The 21,027-nt window shown below is 39.8% G+C and overlaps 1 protein-coding gene across 1 annotated transcript in view; it reads right to left on the bottom strand.

Annotated features, from left to right (window-relative positions):
• Positions 1–21,027, bottom strand: part of LOC122654031 (ADP-ribosylation factor GTPase-activating protein AGD3-like) — a 54,519-nt gene that overhangs the window by 28,258 nt on the left and 5,234 nt on the right. The window contains exons 3-5 of the mRNA XM_043848003.1: positions 18,554–18,654; positions 8,066–8,136; positions 7,546–7,608 (exon numbers count right to left, since the gene is read on the bottom strand). Of these exons, the coding sequence (XP_043703938.1) occupies positions 7,546–7,608; positions 8,066–8,136; positions 18,554–18,654 (235 nt within the window). The remainder of the gene's footprint in view (positions 1–7,545; positions 7,609–8,065; positions 8,137–18,553; positions 18,655–21,027) is intronic.

Here is a 21,027-nt window from a genome sequence, read left to right as displayed (position 1 = left end):
GTCAAGTGTGATTACTGTGGTAGGGAACGTCATACCAAGGACCGTTGTTGGAAGCTTCATGGGTGCCCTGCACATACCCGGGGGCGTGGTTCCAACCGATCTGCCCAAGCAAACCAAGCCACATCTGATGATCACTCCTCTGATCCGACCGGGCCTCCTTCCCATGACGAGATGCCGCATCTTCGCACTTTGATGACCAGGCTGGACACTAATGCTTCCTCTGCTTCTTCTACGGCTGCCTCCACCATTTCCTTGCCCGAAAATTGTGGTTCAGGTATTTCTTTTAGTTGTAGTTGTTCCTCTATCGATTCCACCTCTTGGGTAATTGACTTTGGCACAATACATCATATGACAGGTTCTCCTTCTAATTTTTCGACTTATTCTCCTTAACCTGGTAATTCCAAAGTTTGTGTTGTTGATGGTTACCTTTCTCCCATCTCTGGAAAAGGGATTGTACACTGTTTGCCCTCTATGCGTATTTCCTCTAATTTACATGTTCTGCAATTCTCTACTAATCTCTTGTCTATTAGTAGTCTCACCCGGGACTTGAAATGCAAAGTAACCTTTTTTCCTTCTCAATGTTTGTTTCAGGATTTGGACACGGGTCATATGATTGGTAGTGGTAAGGTGGTCGGTGGTCTTTATGTGCTTGACGGATCATCTTCTGATAATTCTGCTTTGGCTTCTCACGCATCTACTTCAGGCACTTAAGATTCTGCCCTTGCTGAACTCAATAAATGACATTGTCGTCTTGGCCATCCGTCTCTTGATGTGTTATCTACTTTATTTCCTACTTTGATTAAAAGTTGTAATCCAAACAATTTTACTTGTGATGCTTGCACTTTTGCTAAACAAACTAGAGCTATTTATCCCATTTCTGACAAAAGAAGTTTAGTTCCTTTTGGTCTTATTCATTCGGATGTGTGGGGCCCTGCCCGGTGTGTGTCAACTTTTGGGTTTCGATGGTTTGTTACTTTCATTAATTGCTTTAGTAGAACCACATGGGTTTACTTGATGAATCAGAAAATGATGTATTTAATTGCTTCCAATTATTTCACAAAATGATTCAGACTCAATTCGATGCCCGAGTGAAGATTGTGTGCACTGAGAATGGGAAGTACATGGACAGCCGCCTTCGCACTTACTTTGACTCTCATGGGATTATACATCAAACCTCATGTGTTGACACACCGACCCAAAATGGTGTTGCTGAGCGAAAGAACCGCCATCTCTTGGAGGTTGCTCGCTCTCTCATGTTTACCATGAGTGTCTCTCCACGCTTTTGGGGAGATATTGTTCTTACTACCTCCTATCTCATTAATCGCCTGCCTACTCGGGTCTTGGATGCTCGCTGCCCCCTTGAAGTCCTTTGGGAAAATTCATCCTTTGTTGTCCCTCCGAAGGTGTTTGGGTGTGATGTTTTTGCCCGCAATCATCACCATATTCGTAAGCTTGATCCTCGAGACAGTGTGAATTCTTGGGATATTCCGCCACTCAGAAGGGCTATAAGTGCTACCATCCCCCCCACACGGCTGATGTTCATTACTATGGATGTTGTCTTTCGTGATTCTGAGGCCTATTTTTCACCCACTACACCTCTTCAGGGGGAGCCTAGGAGTGAAGAGGTGTCTCTTCTCATCAAGCCATTGGAAGTTGAGATTCCCACTGTTGAAGAACTATCTACAGAAATACAACTTCAAGAAGGGATCACTGGGCAGGAACAGGAACAGCCTCTAATACAAGGAGAAGTTGAGCAGCCCCTTGTTCAAGGGGCGACTGGAAAATATGCTTACTTGAATGAAACATTCGCCAGAGGAACATGGCACAAAAAGACTACCACCACTGAAATGTCTCCACTTGTACTACCTGCTCCAACCTCTACTCTTGGTAAGCCTATTTATGATCCTAGCCTTGATTTACCTATTGCTATCAGGAAACCTAAAAGGAGTTGTACTCAACATCCCATCTCTAATTTTGTGTCTTATGAATCTTTATCCCCTTCCTTTCAAGCATTTGTTTCCTTTCTATCCTCTGCTTCTATTCCTAACTCTTGGCAGGAGGCAATTGTCGAACAAAAGTAGAAAGAAGCAATGAATGAGGAGATGAGTGCTCTGAGAAAGAATAAAACCTAGGAATTGACTTCTCTTCCACGTGGAAAAAAACCGGTTGGCTGCAAAAGGGTCTTTGCCATCAATCAGAAGGCAGATGGGTCTGTTGAAAGGTATAAGGTCAGATTCACAACATTGATTACCAGGAAAGATTCGTCCCAGTTGCGAAGATGAAGAGTGATAATCTCGTGTTGTTAAGCAAGGTTCGGAACTTCAACAATTAGATGTAAATAATGCTTTCCTCCATGGTGATCTAGAAGAGGAAGTTTACATGGTAATTCCACCCGGGTTTGCTACTTCAAAGACTAAGGGAAAAGTGTGTCATCTAAAGAAAGCATTGTATGGCTTGAAGCAGTCACCAAGAGCAGGGTTTGGGAGATTCCACAAAGCTATGGTGTCAAATGGCTACAAGCAGAGTAATGCAGACCACACTTTATTTATAAAGAAAGTGGGGCAGCATATCACAGTGTTAATTGTTTATGTTGATGACATAGTGATCACTAGGAGTGATACTAAAGAAATGAAGAGGTTGAAAAAGTACCTGGGAACTGAATTTGAAGTGAAGGATCTAGGGAGGCTGAGATATTTCTTGGGAATTGAGGTTACTCATTCAGCTCGTGGCATCTCTCTGTCCCAACGAAAATATACTTATATACCCTTGATTTGCTAAATGAAACGGGAATGCTAGGATGTAAACCTGCAAACACACCACTGGAGCCTAATACTCATCTAAAGAGCAAGGATGGAGATCCAGTTGATAAAGGCAGCTACCAGAGATTAGTTGGTCGCTTGATATACTTATCTCATACCCAACCTGATGTAGCATTTGTCGTGAGCTTGGTCAGTCAATACATGCATGATCCTTACTCTTCTCATTTGGAGGCTGCCTACAGAATCTTGAGATACTTGAAGTCTTCTCCTGGAAAGGGAATTTTATATTCTTCTCACAGTCATACTCAAGTAGAAGCATATACGGATGCTGATTGGGCTGGTTGCCCTGATGACAGGAGATCTACATCAGGGTACTGTACCTTTGTTGGAGGTAACTTAGTCACTTGGAGGAGCAAGAAGCAGTCTATTATTGCTCGATCAAGTGCAGAAGCTGAATTTAGCGCTATGGCACATGGATTTTGTGAGTTACTTTGATTATAGGGTCTCCTACAGGACCTATATCTTCCAATAACTCTTCCCATGCATCTCTACTATGATAGTAAATCTGCCATTAGTATTGCACACAATCCAGTCCAACATGACCGTACCAAGCATGTGGAGGTTGATAGACACTTCATCAAGGAGAAGCTAGAGCAAAGAGGTGTGTGTGTCCCGTTTGTTCAATCCAGTGATCAGCTAGCAGATGTTCTCACTAAAGTCTTTGTCATAAGTCTTTTTCTTCTGTAATTAGCAAGTTGGGCATGCTTGATATTTATGCACCAACTTGAGGGAGAGTGTTGTAATGTAATGGGTACAAGGGTAATTTTGTCTATAAGGGTATTATGATCATTGTATCCACTTTGGAATGTTCTTCCTTCTATTATAAATAAAGAGGTTGTGGGCACATTGTTCACAAGCCAGTATTCATGAAATTCCATACAAGCAATCCTGTGTTTCACGAGAGGACCAAACACATTAAAGTTGACTTTCATTTTGTGAGAGATGTTGTTATGAAGAAACTCATCTCCACACCTTTTCTCTCCTCTGCAGATCAGCTTGGTGAACTATTTACTAAGCCCTTACCTGGTCCGATGTTCCGAAAGAGTTGTGTCAAGTTGGGCATGGGTGATCTATATGCTCCAGCTTGAGGGGGAGTGCTTGAGGGGAAGTGTTAAGATATCGGGTCCACAAGGCCCACTTGTGTAAGCCAAGCCACGATAGAGGGAGTCCCTTTATCGTGGATTAGTATTGTTATTGTTTTTAGTAGGTAGCTTGCTTCTATTTTTCTAGGAGATTTCTCCTTCTTATTTCTTTCCTACTCTATTTAGGAAAGTTCTTATTGTAATCTTCCTACTTCTATTATTATAAAGAAGATCTGAGAGAGAAGAGAGTGCATCGTCTGTGAGCTCTCTCAACAGCTTTTCTTCTTCTATTCTCTCCTTCTTCGTCTCCTTTTCTCTCCTTGCTGCTGGTTTTTATATTCTGATGTTGTAAAAATATTAAAATAAAAATAAAATGAAAAATTTTCTAATCAATTTTGTTTAACTAACTCAAAAACTTGCTAAATAAAATGAAATTTTATGTCACTTTCAAAAAAATACTTCAAGTAGAACAGGAAAATATGATAGTGCTAAGAGATCCATTTGATACGTTGGCTAACCATATTAAAATTTAAGTAAGTTACAATCGTGATAACAAAAGTTTCCACTTTATTTTTGTTTCAATTTTGCTTTCCTTTATTTATCTCTACTTGTAATCAGACAACCAAATATATTTTATTTATCAGAAAAAATTTATTGACGAGAAAAAAAAAAGTATAGTACACTAGCCTACATCTAGGGGCAGACCACAACTAGTATACAGTAGCAACAACACAACAACCAAGGAAGAACAAAACCAACATACACATTCTTTCCATCTTTGTTTCTCAGTGAACATCATCAATTGCCATCTATTAATTCTCTCCCCAAGCCTCCATAATGTAGTCCTAGATAGACAAGGGTCTACTAGGAGCCAAGTAAATCAGGATCACACAACTTGCTGGCCGATTGGGACAGAATTGGGAAATTAGGGCAGAATTAAAGTTAGGTTTAGGGTAAAAAAGGTTGAATCTTATTTGAATAAACTAGGCAGGTTTGTAGGAACCTAATGATGTCGGGTTAGTAAGGTTTAAGTCAAGAATTGAAATTTAGAAAAATTAGGGTTAGCGTTTCGGGTTTTGGAAAAGAGAGTGATGAGTTTTAGGGTTTAGATTTGGAATTTGGGAGAGGGCTTAAGGTTGAGTGTTAGGGGTAATATCAGTGAGATTCGGCTGTAATTTGCAGATTTCCATGGCTGGATTGTTCTGGGTAGCTTTTAGGGTTTCTAAGTTTAATGGAGATGAGGGAGGATTAGGATTTGGTTGATGTTTTGGGGCAGCAACCTGGATCGAGTGTAAGGTGAGGTGAGAGGGGGTTGTGATCCAAATTTGATGGGAATCTGATGGTGGGAGAAGGCTGGACAGGGATTTTAGGGTTTAGTGGAGATAGGGTTTAATGGGGATCGATTGGGAGTAAGTAGGCTTAGGCAGTTAGGCTGGAGGATTAGAAGAAGGGGTAACTAAAACCGTAAAATACTTACTGGAATATGCAGGTTCTTCAATGGCAGCAACTTCGAAGAACTAGAAGAAGGACTTCCCGATCTACAAGATGCAAGGAGTCGATCGGAGTCCACCAATCCCTTCACCTTGATATTACTCACAAGGCACACTCACGTGGAGCCAAACAGCAGCAGCAATGACAGGATTGACAGCAGCAAACAAAAGAGTTTTTTTTTTTTTTTTACATCTGAATATTGTGGGGGAGCCTTCCCACGATTGTATTAATATAATAATATGGCCTAAGACCCAATCCTATTACAAATCTAAAAACTCTCCGTCTAAAAATCATGGAGGGATGGAATTAAAACACTTAAAACAAAAGATTCCCTTACTACCATAGGAAAAAAGATGCTAACAGCCAATGGGATTAATTCACTTAAATTGAACCATGGTCTGAACCAGTTCAATTTAAGTTTACAATTAAACTTAAAAAAAAAAATTAAGCATAGGAAATAACTAAGGCTGAATTAAACTATGGTTCCAACTACAAGGCCCTAATCTTAGGGTTGCTTCTTCTTGCGGATGCTTGGATCTGCATCACTCCCCCATTCCATGATGAACACCCCCATTTGCCATGTGGTATCTCTCACAAGCGGGAAGTCAATGCAGTAGAGAAAAAGGGATTTCTCCAGCTGCAAACTAAGAAGATTCTACTTGCAATCAATCTTTTAAAAAAAAAAAAGAAAAGAAAGAATATGATCTACAAAATTGCTTGTACAATAAACCCTCCTAAACCCTACACAATCCAAGATGGCCATGACCTATTCTCAATAACTCAAGCCACTATGCAATAAAGAAGCATTTGTATATCAATTGTCCAGCTCAACTAAATAGAAGAGCAAAAACACCCTGATCATTTTTGAAAAGGGCACTCCTAGAAAATATCCAAACAGCTATCAGGACACAACACCAGAGAACTTGGTAACTAAATAAGGGTCATAAAAAAAAACCCATACTATGAAAAACAAAAAATGGACACAACCAAACTACTCCCGTGGCTATGTAACAACAAAAAACTTATAAACTGAAGAAGAAATGTCAGATATACAGTGACCATATAGAGTAGATAATACCCAAATCCCCACCACCACCTCCAGGGAGGACTACTAACTAAAGAGGATTCCACAGAAATATGTTACTTTGCTGCTTATCCTACCTTTGGACGATTGACAAGTTATAATCCTGCACTATTCACACAGCCCCAAGAGGAAAGAAAAGGGATGGCCAAACTATACGATAGAAGGTCCACAATCTACACACACACTACATGTTGATATTGTACTTAGCAGTTGGCACATAGGTACCTAAGCATGAACTCTTCAATATTAGAAGCCCAAAAGGCTACCAAATCCCAAAGAGATCACCTTTATGCTGGGCTACAAGAGCCCCTGCCATTTCTTTAGAAACAAAGACTCCATAGAACAGGACCACTCAGGTATTTTCGCCCTTAACACTGATTCTCAAAGCATTCAAGCATTACATGACCCATTGGCCCCACGCAACTCCTCCAGCATGAAACAAGAAACACAAACCTTCCATAATATTCATTACAAACTTCATTGGCAAATGGACCATGAAACAAAAATGTAGGACAATTTCAAGTCTTCAGCATCTTCCAGGAACAAAAAGCACACATTCAGAATAGTCAATCCCCTTGGGTAAGGATTTCTGTTACTGATACCAAAGAAAGAACTGAATGAGAAGATTCACTTCATCCAAACTGTTCGCAAGGGAATGCAATCTCTGATCTGCAGAGTGCATCAAATTAGACTTAACGGAAAATAAACCAAGGTGTGATTTTTTTTCTGAACTCTACAGTCAGAGACCACTTCCAAGTTGTTCCAACCCATACCCATGCTAAGTTGCTAACAGTCCAAGAAGTTGTTTCACATGAGATATATCTCTCCACGGTCCCACCCTCCCCCCAACTTCCCTTTGTAATTGGCATCTACTATACAGAATGTGATGCTTCAACTATCCTATGTGGCAGCATTTTAACAAGAAATTAAAAAATAAAAATAAAAAAACTCGAATCAAGATGCAGAACTTGCAGTTTTCACAATAATATTACATAGGTAACAAGGACATTGGCTAAACCCTTTCTTCCTACAGCACATAAACTTTCAATCTAGGAGCAATATATGGTACCTTGACATCATGCAAATCAATATTGGCAAACTGCAGCAGTCTGTCATTTAACATGTGTTCAACCTAGCACAACAAAATGGAAACTGTAAGCAGAGAGAGCAACTGGAAGTCATCAGATGCAACTTCTGGCAATTCAAGGAAAATAATCAAGTATCTGCTTTTGTATGTAAATAAAAATATCAACAAATAAAGCCAAAGCATATACTAAAAGGTTAAATATCTTTCATCCCCCTCCCCCCCCCCCCCTAAAAAAAAAAATTAAAAAAAAAAAAATCCATTAAAAATGGTAATGGTATGCCTATTGAAATTTATAACTGCCTTGACAGTTGCAGTAAAAATTCTCAGTACACCATAAGCATGTTTTTGATAAATAAAAAGGATACTATTTCCCAAAGAACAAAATAGTACAAGAGGCTTCTAAATTGATAATACAATGCTTACAAATAACCACGTGGTTTAATTTTGAAGTTTTTAATTGTAGCATAATATTCTATACTACTTAATTTGGTAAGATTCTTACCTGTGATCGAAGAACTTCCTTGTAAGTCCCAATTTCTCTTAGCGCAATTGTAAATTTAGTCATAACAGGGCCTAGAAACAACCAAATTCCAAAAAGAAAAAGGGGAGAAAAAGTATATGAAAGTATTAATACCACAATCAGATTAAGCAATATTTCAAACTTTCAGAATTGGCAATCAACTTCTCATTGGACACCTTTCCAATCAAGGATACAGCTGTGTTATGTAAAATAATTAAACAAGCAATAATTAGCAAATATCTGAATGCATGCAATTCTAGTGCCATGTAAACAACTACCCTGTCCATCCAACAACTGGCTTTCTGTCCATATATATTCCCCAGTTTGCTTATCCATTGTACAAATCAAATAGTAGATTTTTACTTAGTATACCATATTACCCCCTGTATTTACTTGCAGATCTAAAGATCTAAAATATAAATGGAAGAGGGATCTCTAAACAGAATATGAGTGGGTTGTCAGTATCAGAACTGATGGTTCTTGAAATAATGGCTTGACTTTGAGATCACAGCCCTACTTTATTTTTAATAGATGAGAGAAAGAAAAGTTCTAGAATAGGTACAAGGACAAGAATACCCCTGAAAATAAATAAAGACCAAACTACCCTTGAACCCATATTACAACAAGAACATTAGTAAGATTTCAATGATTTAACTACTCATCCTTAGAATTTGGGATTTGTCAAGGAGGACGGTCCTTGTGGAGTGGACTTAGTTTACCAAACCATGGTACAAGATCTCGGCGAGATCTAGAAAAAAACTCGGTTTCATGAAGTCTCGAGACGAGACGGTAGGCGATACAGGATTTGTGCAATATCTCGGTCAAAATCTCGGTATCTCGCCGAGATCTTGTGGTATATCTCAATCGCGATTCGACTCGATCAAAAACAAAGCTATAAAAAGGCACCGGCACCCTCTCGGCGAGATTTCGACCTCAACTCGAATTCTCGCTTTTCTCGCTCTACTATGAAGAAAAAACACTTGGAGGTGAGGATTTTGGTGCTTTTTTGGGTAAATGTCACCTCAAATGAAGATGCTTGGAGATTCAAGATTGAAGCTTCAACATCAAGAGAGGGTTTTGGTGCTTTTTTTCATAGATTCATGATCAATACTTGTTTGTTGACTATGTAGTTTTTATATGTAATACAATGTCCACCGCCACTCATTTCAGTAATAGCTACTCTCAAATTGTAGGACTTGTTACACACATACACTTGTATTTGTTTAATTTATGTCTCTTTCCAAGTTTCTAACAATTATTAACAAACCGTCAAACCATCACCATATATGATTATGAATATGATGCCTAATGCTTAAATGGTTTATGGTTTGATGTTTTTTAATTCCTAATGCTTAATTAAGTTGTTTTACACCTCTACTTTAATTATATGTGTTCTAATATTGTGTGGAATAACCTAGGGTAGAGCTCACCTATGCCGTAGACTACCAACCTAGGGTCCGAAGTCAAAATGCCATTTTAGATTTGAATTTGTAAAAACTAATGTTTCCATTGTGTTTAGAAGGCCTAAAATAGGGTGGGTGTCAAGTTTCATGACCTATCTTGGCCATGTAGCCACCGAAACCTACCACTTAGTCAAGACAGTGAAAAATACACCAACTCATCGAGATCTCGCCAAAACTCGGTTTCGTGGCTTGGCGAAACCAGGGTCAAAATCGAGACCTAAAACCTTGCACCAAACCTATCCCAAGTCCGAGACTCTGAGTCATAATAGCTTCAGCCTTAATTCCCCATTTTTATCATGGTTCTCTTATTTGGCATTACATCTAGATGGAAGCCTTTTTTGATAATAGCTATCAGCTAGAAAGCCCACTACATCAAGTCAATGATCATAAAAGAATCTTTAAATGAACAAACAGATAAAGACAAAAGGAAATAGCCAACTCCATAGATAAAAGTAGATCTTGAATCTAATAAAGGCCGCTAGAGAATGACGATAAATGCCTTCAACGTGGAAAACAAGTTATTAAGCATTGATACGGTCCATATTTATCGAATGTTGGCCTCTCAATACGATGCACAACTGAAACAAGAGATACACAACTTTTTGGTATAAGTTTTGGACTAAGAGGAATTTCTCTTATCTCAAATGATTCTCCTTGTATTAGCCTGAAACTTTGTGGGTTGGAACTTTACCTTAGGGCAACCCAGGCTGTAGAATTTGAATTGGAAGGACTTACTGAGCTAGGAGATCTGAGTTTGCTACTAAAGCCAGGTTCTGATTCTGCAAGATATTATTAAATTATTGGTTACTGTTTTGGGTTTCTTCTACTGATTCCAAGTGGACAAAGAATGGAGAAGCTATACCTAATTTTGAAATTGATTGGTTAAAGTATTGAGTTTGCTGGACTGAATTGAAGAAGATTGGGTTTGGCTTCCGGTTCGAGTTTTACAACTGGTTGCTTTGGTAGCAGAGTTCCTTTTATTTTCAGTCAAGGACATCGACAACAACATCATAGCCTTATCCCAACTTAATGGGGTCGGCTACATGGATCCTAGAAGAGACATCAAATTAATAATAAAGTAAAGGGGGGGCATACAATATCAACATAAACTCTAGGGCATCGACCCTTCTTAGCTACGTACCGCTTCTTAACTGCCCAATATTCTGCTCCAGGCCTCGAAATGGAGTGTAATACAACAACAACATCACAACATCATAATCCAACTAATTGGGGTCGACCACATGGACCTTTGCTCTCCAATCAACTCTATTTGAGGTCATACCAGGAACAAGGCCTAAGCTAAGCATGTCTTTCTTCACCACTTCTCCTATGCTTATCTTAGGCATGCCCTGTTTTTTTTTGTTCCCTCAATCAGGATCAGGTCACTCCTCCGAATTGGGGCATCTGAAGGCCTCCGTTGAACATGGCCATACCACCTTAAACGATTTTGTCTAAGTTTATCATGTATCTGAGCTACTCCCAATCCAGCTCTAATAAGGTCATTCCTTACTTTATCCTTCCTAGTTTTCCCACACATCCATCTCAACATCCTCATCTCCATTATGGCAGCCATGGGATCAGATGGGGGTGGAAGATCTGTATTCAGCACTAGATTGCCATGTTCATCCATGGCTCTAATACCGTTAATGTAGTCCTAGATAGATAAGTGATCTACTAGGAGCCAAGCAACAAAAACTTCCAAGTCTGGCCGATTGGACAGGTTTGAGGATTTCGGTCAAATTTAGGGTTAGTGCAGGGGTAATGGGGGTAAATCCAAGGTTCGAGATCTCGCCGAGTTTCTCGGATTTTGAAATCTCGAGACGAGATTGCTGCGAGTCTCAAAGTGCAATATCTCGGCGAGATCTCGCCGAGATCTCGGATCTCGGTTGGATCTCGACGAGATCTCGGTTTCAACCCATTATTTTAACCCACCTACCACTTAAATACCTTACCTAATTGGACAAAACTCGACATATCTCGGCGAGATCTCGGATCTCGGGTCCGGATCTTGGGTTGACCCAAAGTTGAGGCTTCGAGTTGAAAAAAAAAATGCACCAACTCGTCGAGATCTCGACTCGTCTCGGTTTTTCCAAGAGTCGAGTTGGCACCGAGAGACCCGAGTTTTAGTACCTTGGGTAAATCTTATTTGGTAATGCTAGGCAGGTTTATAGGAGTCTAATGAGCTAAGTGTAGTGAAGTTTGAATAAGAAATTCAAAAACAAAAAATTAGGGTTTCGGGTTTTGGGTTTTGGGGAAGGTGAGAGTGATGGAATTTAGGGTTTAGAGGTGGAGATAGGGCTAGGGCTTTAGATCGAGCTCTCTAATGGTAGAGAGGAGCATTCGACCAAGGTTTGGTGAGTTTTGGATAATTGGATATGGCTGGGCAGTAATTTAGGGTTTTAGGGTTTAATGGGAGATGAGGGGGAATAGGGATTTGATGTAGGAATGGGGCAGAAGCTAGGATCGTGTAGAGGTTATGTGGGGATGTTGTGGTTGAAATTTGAATGAATGGTGGCATAAGGCTGGACAGAATGAAGATGAGCTTAGGGTTTAGTGGATCGATTAGGATTAATGGAGGAGATAGTAATGGGGATCGATGGGCTTAGGTTAGAGGATTAGGAGAAGAAGAATGATTGCTGAAACAGCAAACTACTTACTTGAATAGCAGATCTTCAATGGCAGCAGCTTTGAAGATAGAAGATAGGTTCTCCCGATCTACAAGATGCAACATGCAAGGAGATGAGTAGCAAATCCTCCCGGTCTACAAGACGCAAGGAGTCAACTGGAGATCCACCAGTTCCTTCACCTTGATATTACTCACAAGGCACACTCAATCGAGCAAGGCAGCAGCAACAATGGCAGCAAGCATAAAGCTATTTTTTTAAAAGTCTAAATTGTGGGGGAGCCTCCCACGATTTGTTTATTTATAATATGGCCAATGGCCCAAATCCTATTCAACCCAAGAGTTTGAATCCTTGGCTGAATTCCTATTACAAATATAAATCACCCTCTCTACATAAATCGTGGAGGGGTCGGACAACTTAAATTAAAAGCTAAACAACTTAAATAAAAGAGCAAATTACTCAGACCTCCCCTAACCTTTCTGACAATTCAGGGAACCTCCCCTGCCCTTCTGACAACTGCTCAGACCTCCCCTACTTTTAAAACTGGGTTTCACTTAGCCCCAGGCCGTTAACGGTGTTAATAATTAACCTGATGTGACCAAAATGCCCTTATTTACAAAAGACAACAACGCACCTTTTCCCTTTTATCTTTCTTCTTCCTCCTCTCCTTATTCTTCTTTTACCTCCTGCAAACCTTGAACCCAGATGAGATGCAACAGCACTCCTCTCCAAAACCCACCTCCTCATCCTTCTCGTTTCGCTTCCACAGCACTCTTTTTCCTCCAAAACCCACCTCCTCTCCGCGATTTGTGAGGATTTGGGAGTGCAATTTGATGAGATTGTGGGTTTGTTGCCCTAGATTTGTTCTGTAAGTGAATCTAATTCACCCTCTCAACTCAACCCTAACCTGCAAATAGAAAAGATTTATCTAAAAAAAAGCTGTTGCATCCCCAGGAAAGGATTTTTCCTGCAAACCCATCTGGGTTATCTGCAATGGAACTGAAACAAGTTCTAAGCTTTTCCGGCCAGAGATGGAGTGTTGACCCAAGCTATCGTTGAGAAACAAATCCTCTAATGAGTTCCTTAGTCGCGAGTAAGAACGCACCGAAAACTGTTGGAACCAATATATAATCGAACCCAAGCCTGAGTATAAGTAACCAAAGGAAGAAGGAATCACCACAGAATGACACTGATCTAATTAAGAGTCCAACCAGTGAACAAAAAACTGAATTCTGAAGATAAAACACCCACATTTTGGGTTAAATCAAATTACTTTCAATCTGAGGGGCAGGTTGCCACCAAAATCAGACCAAAAGACCCTCCAAAGGGTTGTAATAAAACACTGGAAGGACAGCTGAATCTGATGGACAGATTCAGATTAATTGCAGAAAGAAAATATGAAGAAAAACACCCAAAAACAAGGTACCGCCAGCAGTATGTGTGGCGAAGTCTAAGACAATAAGGGAACCTCTTGCTCGAACAAAGGCTTGCACTGCATAAGCTGAGAAATCTGATCATTAATTTAAGTGTCTCCGTCTGGAAACATGATTTTGTTCGTTCATTTTGCTTTCATTTGTTAGTGATCTAGGATTTGGGTTTAGGTAGGGTTTTCTCTGGTGTTTTGGGAGTGCAATTTGATGAGATCGTGGGTTTGTTGCCCTAGATTTGTTCGGTAAGTGAATCTAATTCGTCCTAGATCGTGTGCTCATTTGAAGTTCTGTGCAGTAAAAACTACTCCAATCATCATACTTTAAGAAGCATTTACTTCTCCTTCTCTTCAAGAAAAAAAGTGTTAGAGAGAGAGAGAGATTTAATATGTTTCTCAGGTGGAGTGGGGATTGCGACCTGCATGGATGGAGTTGCAGAGGGGTGGGAGCAGGTGGGTTTGCAGGAGGAAGAAGAAAGGGAAAGAGTGAAGGGCAATAGGGTAACTTCCTATGGGTAAAAAAGTCATAATTGGTAATTTTTTTAGGTTTTTCAAATTTATCCGTTACCTAGCGTTAAAAAAGTAACGGACTGGGACTAAGTGAAGCCCAATTTGAAAAGTAGGGGAAGTTTGAGTAGTTGTCAAAAAGGCAGGGGAGGTTCCCTGAATTGTCAGAAAGGTCAAGGGAGGTCTAAGTAATTTGCTCTAAATAAAAAGATTCCTAAGCAACCAATAGGATTAAATCACTTAAATTGGACCATGGTCTGGACCGGTTCCAAATAGACTGGAAAATAAACTAAGTATGGAAATAACTAAGGCTCCAAACACACTCGGCCCTACTCCAAGGGCTTCTTCTTCTTCTTCATGCAGATGTAGGTCTTTGGATCTGCATCATTAAAGGGATACGCAGATCTGCCAGATCACACAGAACTCTGGACGCACCTCTCCACTTCATCCACCTATTTAATCCTTCGGACAACGTCATTATCTACATCTCCATCCTTGTTTACGATTGATCTAAGAGCTGCTAAAGTTACACACCATATATTCAGTCTTAGTTCTACTTACCTTTAGACCTTTTAAATCCAAGGTTGTTCTCTATAGTTCCACTTTGGCGTTAATCATTGCTTTTGTCTCATCTACCAAAACAATATCGTCTGCAAAGATCATACACCATGGGACTTCATCTTGAATGCCTCTGGTTAAGCCATCCATGATAAACACAAACAAATAAGGGCTTAAGGCTGATCCTTGGTGTGACCCAATTAAGATTGGGAATTCATTACCTTGGCCCCCTAATGCAGATAGGCATTGGATAAATTAGAAATTAGTTTATATATTTTCTTTTTATTTCAGCTGTAGATAGCAGTAGAGTTTGAGTCAAAGTTTGTTTCAGTTGAGACCATTTCTGTTTCAATTGGGATTTCTATGTTTCAGTTTTAGAGTAGGAGTCTTCAATTATTTTCTTAAATACCATTGTAATGAAACGATACTCAGATTAGAGATTTGAATGAAAACTTATTTGGGTTGAAACCGATGGCTGCCATGAGCTGCACTTACCTCTCTATTCTTCTCTGATCCTCTCTCACGTCTCCCCTTCTCAATTTCTTCTTCTTTCTTCCACAATCCTGCTTCCCCTTTGAGTCCCTTTATACCTTCCCTTGCTGTTAGCGGTACCTTGAGGCTAGAAGACGACACCGGAACTCACTGTAATGTAGTCCTAGGTAGGAATAGTCCCACTAGGAGCCAGGTAATGGGGTCATACACTAGGGCTGGCCGATTGGGACAGCATAGGCTAAATTAGGGCAGAATTAGGGTTAAGACTAGGGGTTTGAGTTAGGGTTTTATATAGTAATGATATGCAGGTTTTTAGGAAGCTAAAGACATAGGTTTAATTAGGTTTAAATAAGAAATTAAAATTCTGGAATTCTAGAGCTAGGGTTTCGGGTTTTAGGTTTTAGATTCTAGGCAGGAACTAGGGTTTTAAGATGGAAGTTTGGGATCAGGTTCTGGTCGAGTTTTCCAATGAGGGAGAAGAACATTCGATCAGCATATGGAGGGGAATGGATGGGCAGAAGTGACTGATCTAGGAATCCTAGGGTTTTGGGGTTTTAGAGGGATGAGGGGATTAGGGTTTAGAGTTGTAAGTTGGGGCTGAGATGGTAGTCGAGTGGAGGGTCTGCTGTGTTGGATCTGTGGTTAGATTTTGGAGGAGAACTGATGGAGGATAATGGCTGGACAGACTGTAGACAAAAGCTAGGGTTTATGGGATCGATTAGGGTTTTAATGGAGGAAGGGAATGTGGATCGATTAAGATTAGGATTGAAGGTTAGGAAGAGGGGGGAAACAATAAAACACTAAATTAACTTACTGAATTGCAGGTTCTTCAATGGCAGCTTGGAGAAACTTGATTGAAGAAGAAGAAGGACCTCCCGATCTACAAGATGGGAGGAGTCGCCGGAGTCCACCAACCCTAACCCTTGATATGACTCACAAGGGGTCTTTATATGACACACAAGACAGTCTCTGAAGAGAGAAGCAGCAGCAGCAAAGGCTAACAGCAGGAAACGAATTTTTTAAACATAAAACTTGGTGGGGGAGCCTCTCCCACGATTCTTATTAAATAAGGGGCCAAAAGGCCTATTCCTAAATCTATTACAATTTAAATCTCCAACTTAAATCGTGGAGAGGTGGATCAATTTAAAAACAAATTAAAAACTTAAATGAAAAGACTCATCTACCCCTAATGACTTAAAAACAACTTAAACTACTTAAAATAAAGAAGATTCTCTACTAGCCAATAGGATATAAGAACCTCTTAGCCAATAGGATCACTTCACTTAAATTAGACCAATTGAACCAATTGGATGTAACCAATTTAACCCGGTTCAATTAAAAACACAAAATAAAAACTAAGTATGGAAATAAACTAAACTAAACTAAGGATCTGCATCACACTGATTTTCTGATTCCTTCGATCTGAGGTTCTGGGAACCATATCTTTTCCCTAGAGCGGCTGGAAACTTAGAAGCATAGTTGTCACAGTGTTTAGGGACCCAAGGCGTTGGAGAGGGTCCAAAATCAAAGCGACACCAATTAGGCGACCAAGACGCCTGGACGCCCAGGCGTCGCCTAAGCAGCACCTGGATGCTTACGCATCGCCTAGACGACACCTTAACAACTATGCCGGCTCTAGAAGATGAGTTCCAAACGACTCCTGAGATCTGAGATCGAACGAGAGGCCAGCATTGGTCTTACGAGTTACTGCTAGAAGCTGGTTCAGGCCGTTAGCTCTCCTCCGTTGCTCTATCTTTGGGGCAACCTCAGTTGGTATTCAATCATCAATAAGGAAGATTTGTTCGACCGAAATCTTAAGCCGAGTGGTGCAGCAGTGGAGAACTTCTTCAAGGGTTTCCTGTTCTATTGTCCGGTGTTCCATCAGGAGGAAGAAGAAAGGTCTTTCTATTGCTTAAACCTAATTTCAGGTTATTACAACTAAGCCCTCCAGCCCTTAATTTCTTTATTAAATTTACCCTTCTTTAATTAGTTTTCAGAATTACCCTACCAATTTAAATTCACATTGTCCCCAAAGCCTTGTATCTCTTTCTAAGGGACCCTATATTGTTCACTTTATTTACCAGATTGCCATCCCCTTTTATCACAATACTGCCATACCACTACAACTCTCAATTATTTACCATTCTGCCATTGTCCTTATAAAACCTCAAGTTGTTTACTATTTTGCCACTAGTGCTTGTGATTTGATTTATTCAACAGTCAAGTGGGCCCACAAGCAATCCATTAAAGGTTAACCCGAGGATTGCATCAACCCCCCCCCCCCCGCCGTTCTAATGCTAGTCACCATATCAGCATACATATCTTTAATTATGTCTACGTATTTACATGACACCCTTCTCTTCTCTAGAATATTCCAGATTAGGTCTCTAGGGACTCTGTCTAGGCTTTTTCTAGATCTATAAAGACCATATGAAGATCTTTCTTGCCTTCTTCATATCTTTCCATGAGTCTCCTCAGTTAGAAAATTGCCTCCATTGAGGATCTTCCTGGCATAAATCTGAATTTATTTTCCGAAATAGTAGTCTACTTTCTCAGGTGAGTTTCAATAACCTCTCCCATAACTTCATCGTATGACTCATTAATTTTATGCCTCTATAGTTATTAAAATTCTAAATATTTCCTTTGTTTTAATAAATTGGGACCACAATGCTTCTTCTCCATTCCCCCCCCCCTCTCTGTGTCTAGGCGTGGGCGGTACACCTCCCCAGAGAGAACTTTTCTCCATATTTTTTCCATCTTAAAATGATTTGAATTTGAAAACAAAATGTTAGTAAATATGTTTTATTGTGCATGTGCCAAGTAAGCTTGCGACGCCATTGTAAAAGGAATTTGAATTCTCTAGACTCATAGCAACATGTTTTTGTGATTATATATCCTTATTTATTGATTATTTGCAGTGTATTATGCTTTAAAAACTAATTTTGCATGTATCTATGAATATTGCAACGTCTCCTAGCGTCTCTCCAATACGTCTCCGAGACAGCTCTTTAAATCATCTTCCCATATGCAGCCCAAGACCAATGCTTTAAACCATTGTAGTAACCAGAGAACCAAGTTCAGGAAAACATTGAATCAAAAGTGGTAGAGAATATAATAATTCACTGGTTCACCCATCAATGGCCGCACCAATCCTATAGCCATGACCAGGGGATGGATTAAAAAGGAATATCAATCTTCCACAAGGATCCATATGCACTATGTGATAAAATGATAATAGAAGCAGACAACAAGAAACATAGGCAAAACTATACCCAACTTTATTTGGCTGTGCTTGGGGGTAGGGGGGGGGGGGGGGGTTGAGCACGAGCTTACCACCAAGTTGCCTTTATCAATAATCCCAAAGTAAATTAAGCCAAAACAATTACCACAAAAAAAATACCTCCAAAAGCAACACTGATAGGATCATTATGCCCTCCTCCAAATGTTTCAAGGGCACTAGCAAAAGCTATGTCGCCATCATATCCTTCCCCAAGCCCTTCTCTGCAAATTAAGGGAAATATGCATGTAAAATCCTTCAAACAGGATCTAGTGGGAGGGGCAATGACTTCCACACAATATTAGAACACATAATTAAAGTAGAGGTGTAAAACAACTTAATTAAGCATTAGGAATTAAAAAACATCAAACCATAAACCATTTAAGCATTAGGCATTATATTCATAATCATACATGGTGATGGTTTGACAGTTTGTTAATAATTGTTACAAACTTGGAAAGAGACATAAATTAAACAAATACAAGTGTAAGTGTGTAACAAGTCCTACCATTTGAGAGTAATTAGTACTGAAATGAGTGTCGGTGGACATTGTATCACATATAAAAACTACATAGTCAAAAAACAAGTATTGATCATGAATCTATAAAAAAAACACACTAAAACCTTCTCTTGATGTTGAAGCTTCAATCTTCATTTGAGGTGACATTTACCGAAAAAAAGCACCAAAACCCTCATCTCCAAGTGTTTTTTCTTCATAGCAGAGCGAGAGAGGCGAGATTTCGAGTTGAGGTCGAAATCTCACCGAGAGGGTGCCTTTTTATAGCTTGGTTTTCGACTGAGTCAAATCGAGATCGAGATATACCACGAGATCTCGACGAGATACTGAGATCTCGACCGAGATATTGCACAAATCCTGTACCGCCTACCGTCTCGTCTCGAGATTTCACGAAACCGAGTTTTTTTCGAGATCTTGAACCATGTATGAAACTTCCACATCCAACACAGTTAATGGAGGGGGAAAAAGAAATCAACCACAACAGAGATTAAAGGCATAATTATGAGAATAAAGACCTAAAAACTCATAATGAGACGGATCCAGGTAAGTATTTACAAGTTCACTGTGTAAATTCTGTAGTTTATGCTTCTACATTCCCCTTCCCAAGCTTTTAATTGGGAATGTGTCCTCAGATATGCAAAACTCTTGCCGAAAACAAAGATGGATAGGCTTTAGAGGTTACTGAGGTAGATCCCCCCCCCCTATTTTCTGAGAGAGGGTCTTAAAACAGAATAGGAGAATAACAATTATAGAGAAAAACAAGGCAAGGATTTTAAACTCGGAATCACTCCAGATGTCCAGAATCAAGATCAGTCACGGCCGATTCCGATCCCATTCGGCCGATCCAATTCCGATTTTTGAAACAGTGGGGACATGGTTACCCTCCAGGTGAAACGGTAGAACCAACTCAATTCAATCTTGCCACAACTAAATGGGGTGTGCTACATGGATCCTTTTTCTCTGATCAGCTCTATTCAAAGCCATACTTGTTACTAGTTCTAAGCTATGCATTCTTTCCTCACCAGTTCTCGTCATTTTAGGCCTACCATGGCTCCTTTATCTCCTTTAATCTGAATCAAATCACCCCTCTGTACTGGAGCATCCAAAGGCCTCCGTTGTATATGTTCATGCCACCTCAAACGACTTTCTCGCAACTTATCATGTATCGGAGCTACTCCTTTTCTACTTTTACCACTCATCCATCTCAACATCCTCATTTCAGCTACACTAAATTTGTTCATATGTTGTTTCTTCACTGCCCATATGCTATTTCTCTCTAAAAGGTAATGCTCAGTCCTTTCAGGGACAAATGGTGGCACTCACTCTTCTCTCAGTCCCTTCAGGGACAAAAGGTGGCACACTTTAAGAAATAGGGGCACTGTTCCAAGTATCAGGACCAGTTGGCTGATCTATCCAATCTGTACCAGGACAGGGATCAGGCAAGGCCAATCCAATATTATGCCTTGTATCCTGATTCTTAACAATTCTCATTATCTGCATCCAAAAATTAAGTTCTACCAACGGCCATCTCTCTCAAAACAAATAAATAAATAAATAACCAGTGGATCGGCTAGGGTTGGGACCAAATTATACCGGCTGATCCAGATCTCAATTGGTGGAGATTGATCCTGTCCTGGATTCTGATCTTTAAATCCATGAAAAAGGGCCAAATACAAAAGTCAGGAGAGTCCAGTAACCCTCTGTCCTTACTCCTTAGACATGACATTGACATCAGATTAACCAAGTCAACCCAATTTCACAACATAATATTAGACTTAACAACGAATAACCATGACACAAGAAATTTGCAACAAAATGAACGAATTAAAAGGTCAAAATTTGGGCCGAGAGAATCGAAAATCATTCCTTCATATAGAATACCAAAATTCGAGTCGAAAATAAGAAAATGAATCACAATTGCTAATGCTACAGATTTGTTCAAAAACTTACAAATCTTTGAGAATCCAAATCTCTCCCAAACTCATCTAAGCTCCCATGACAAGATTGCAAAGAGATATTTGGGTTGAAACTTTAGAAAGAGGTATGTCCTCAAATTTTATCATCTTGGTCCAATTTTTTT

This window comes from Telopea speciosissima, chromosome 3 (assembly GCF_018873765.1).
Source record: "Telopea speciosissima isolate NSW1024214 ecotype Mountain lineage chromosome 3, Tspe_v1, whole genome shotgun sequence".
In the NCBI taxonomy this organism is placed as follows: domain Eukaryota; kingdom Viridiplantae; phylum Streptophyta; class Magnoliopsida; order Proteales; family Proteaceae; genus Telopea; species Telopea speciosissima.
This window is presented reverse-complemented; position numbering and strand designations above follow the sequence as displayed.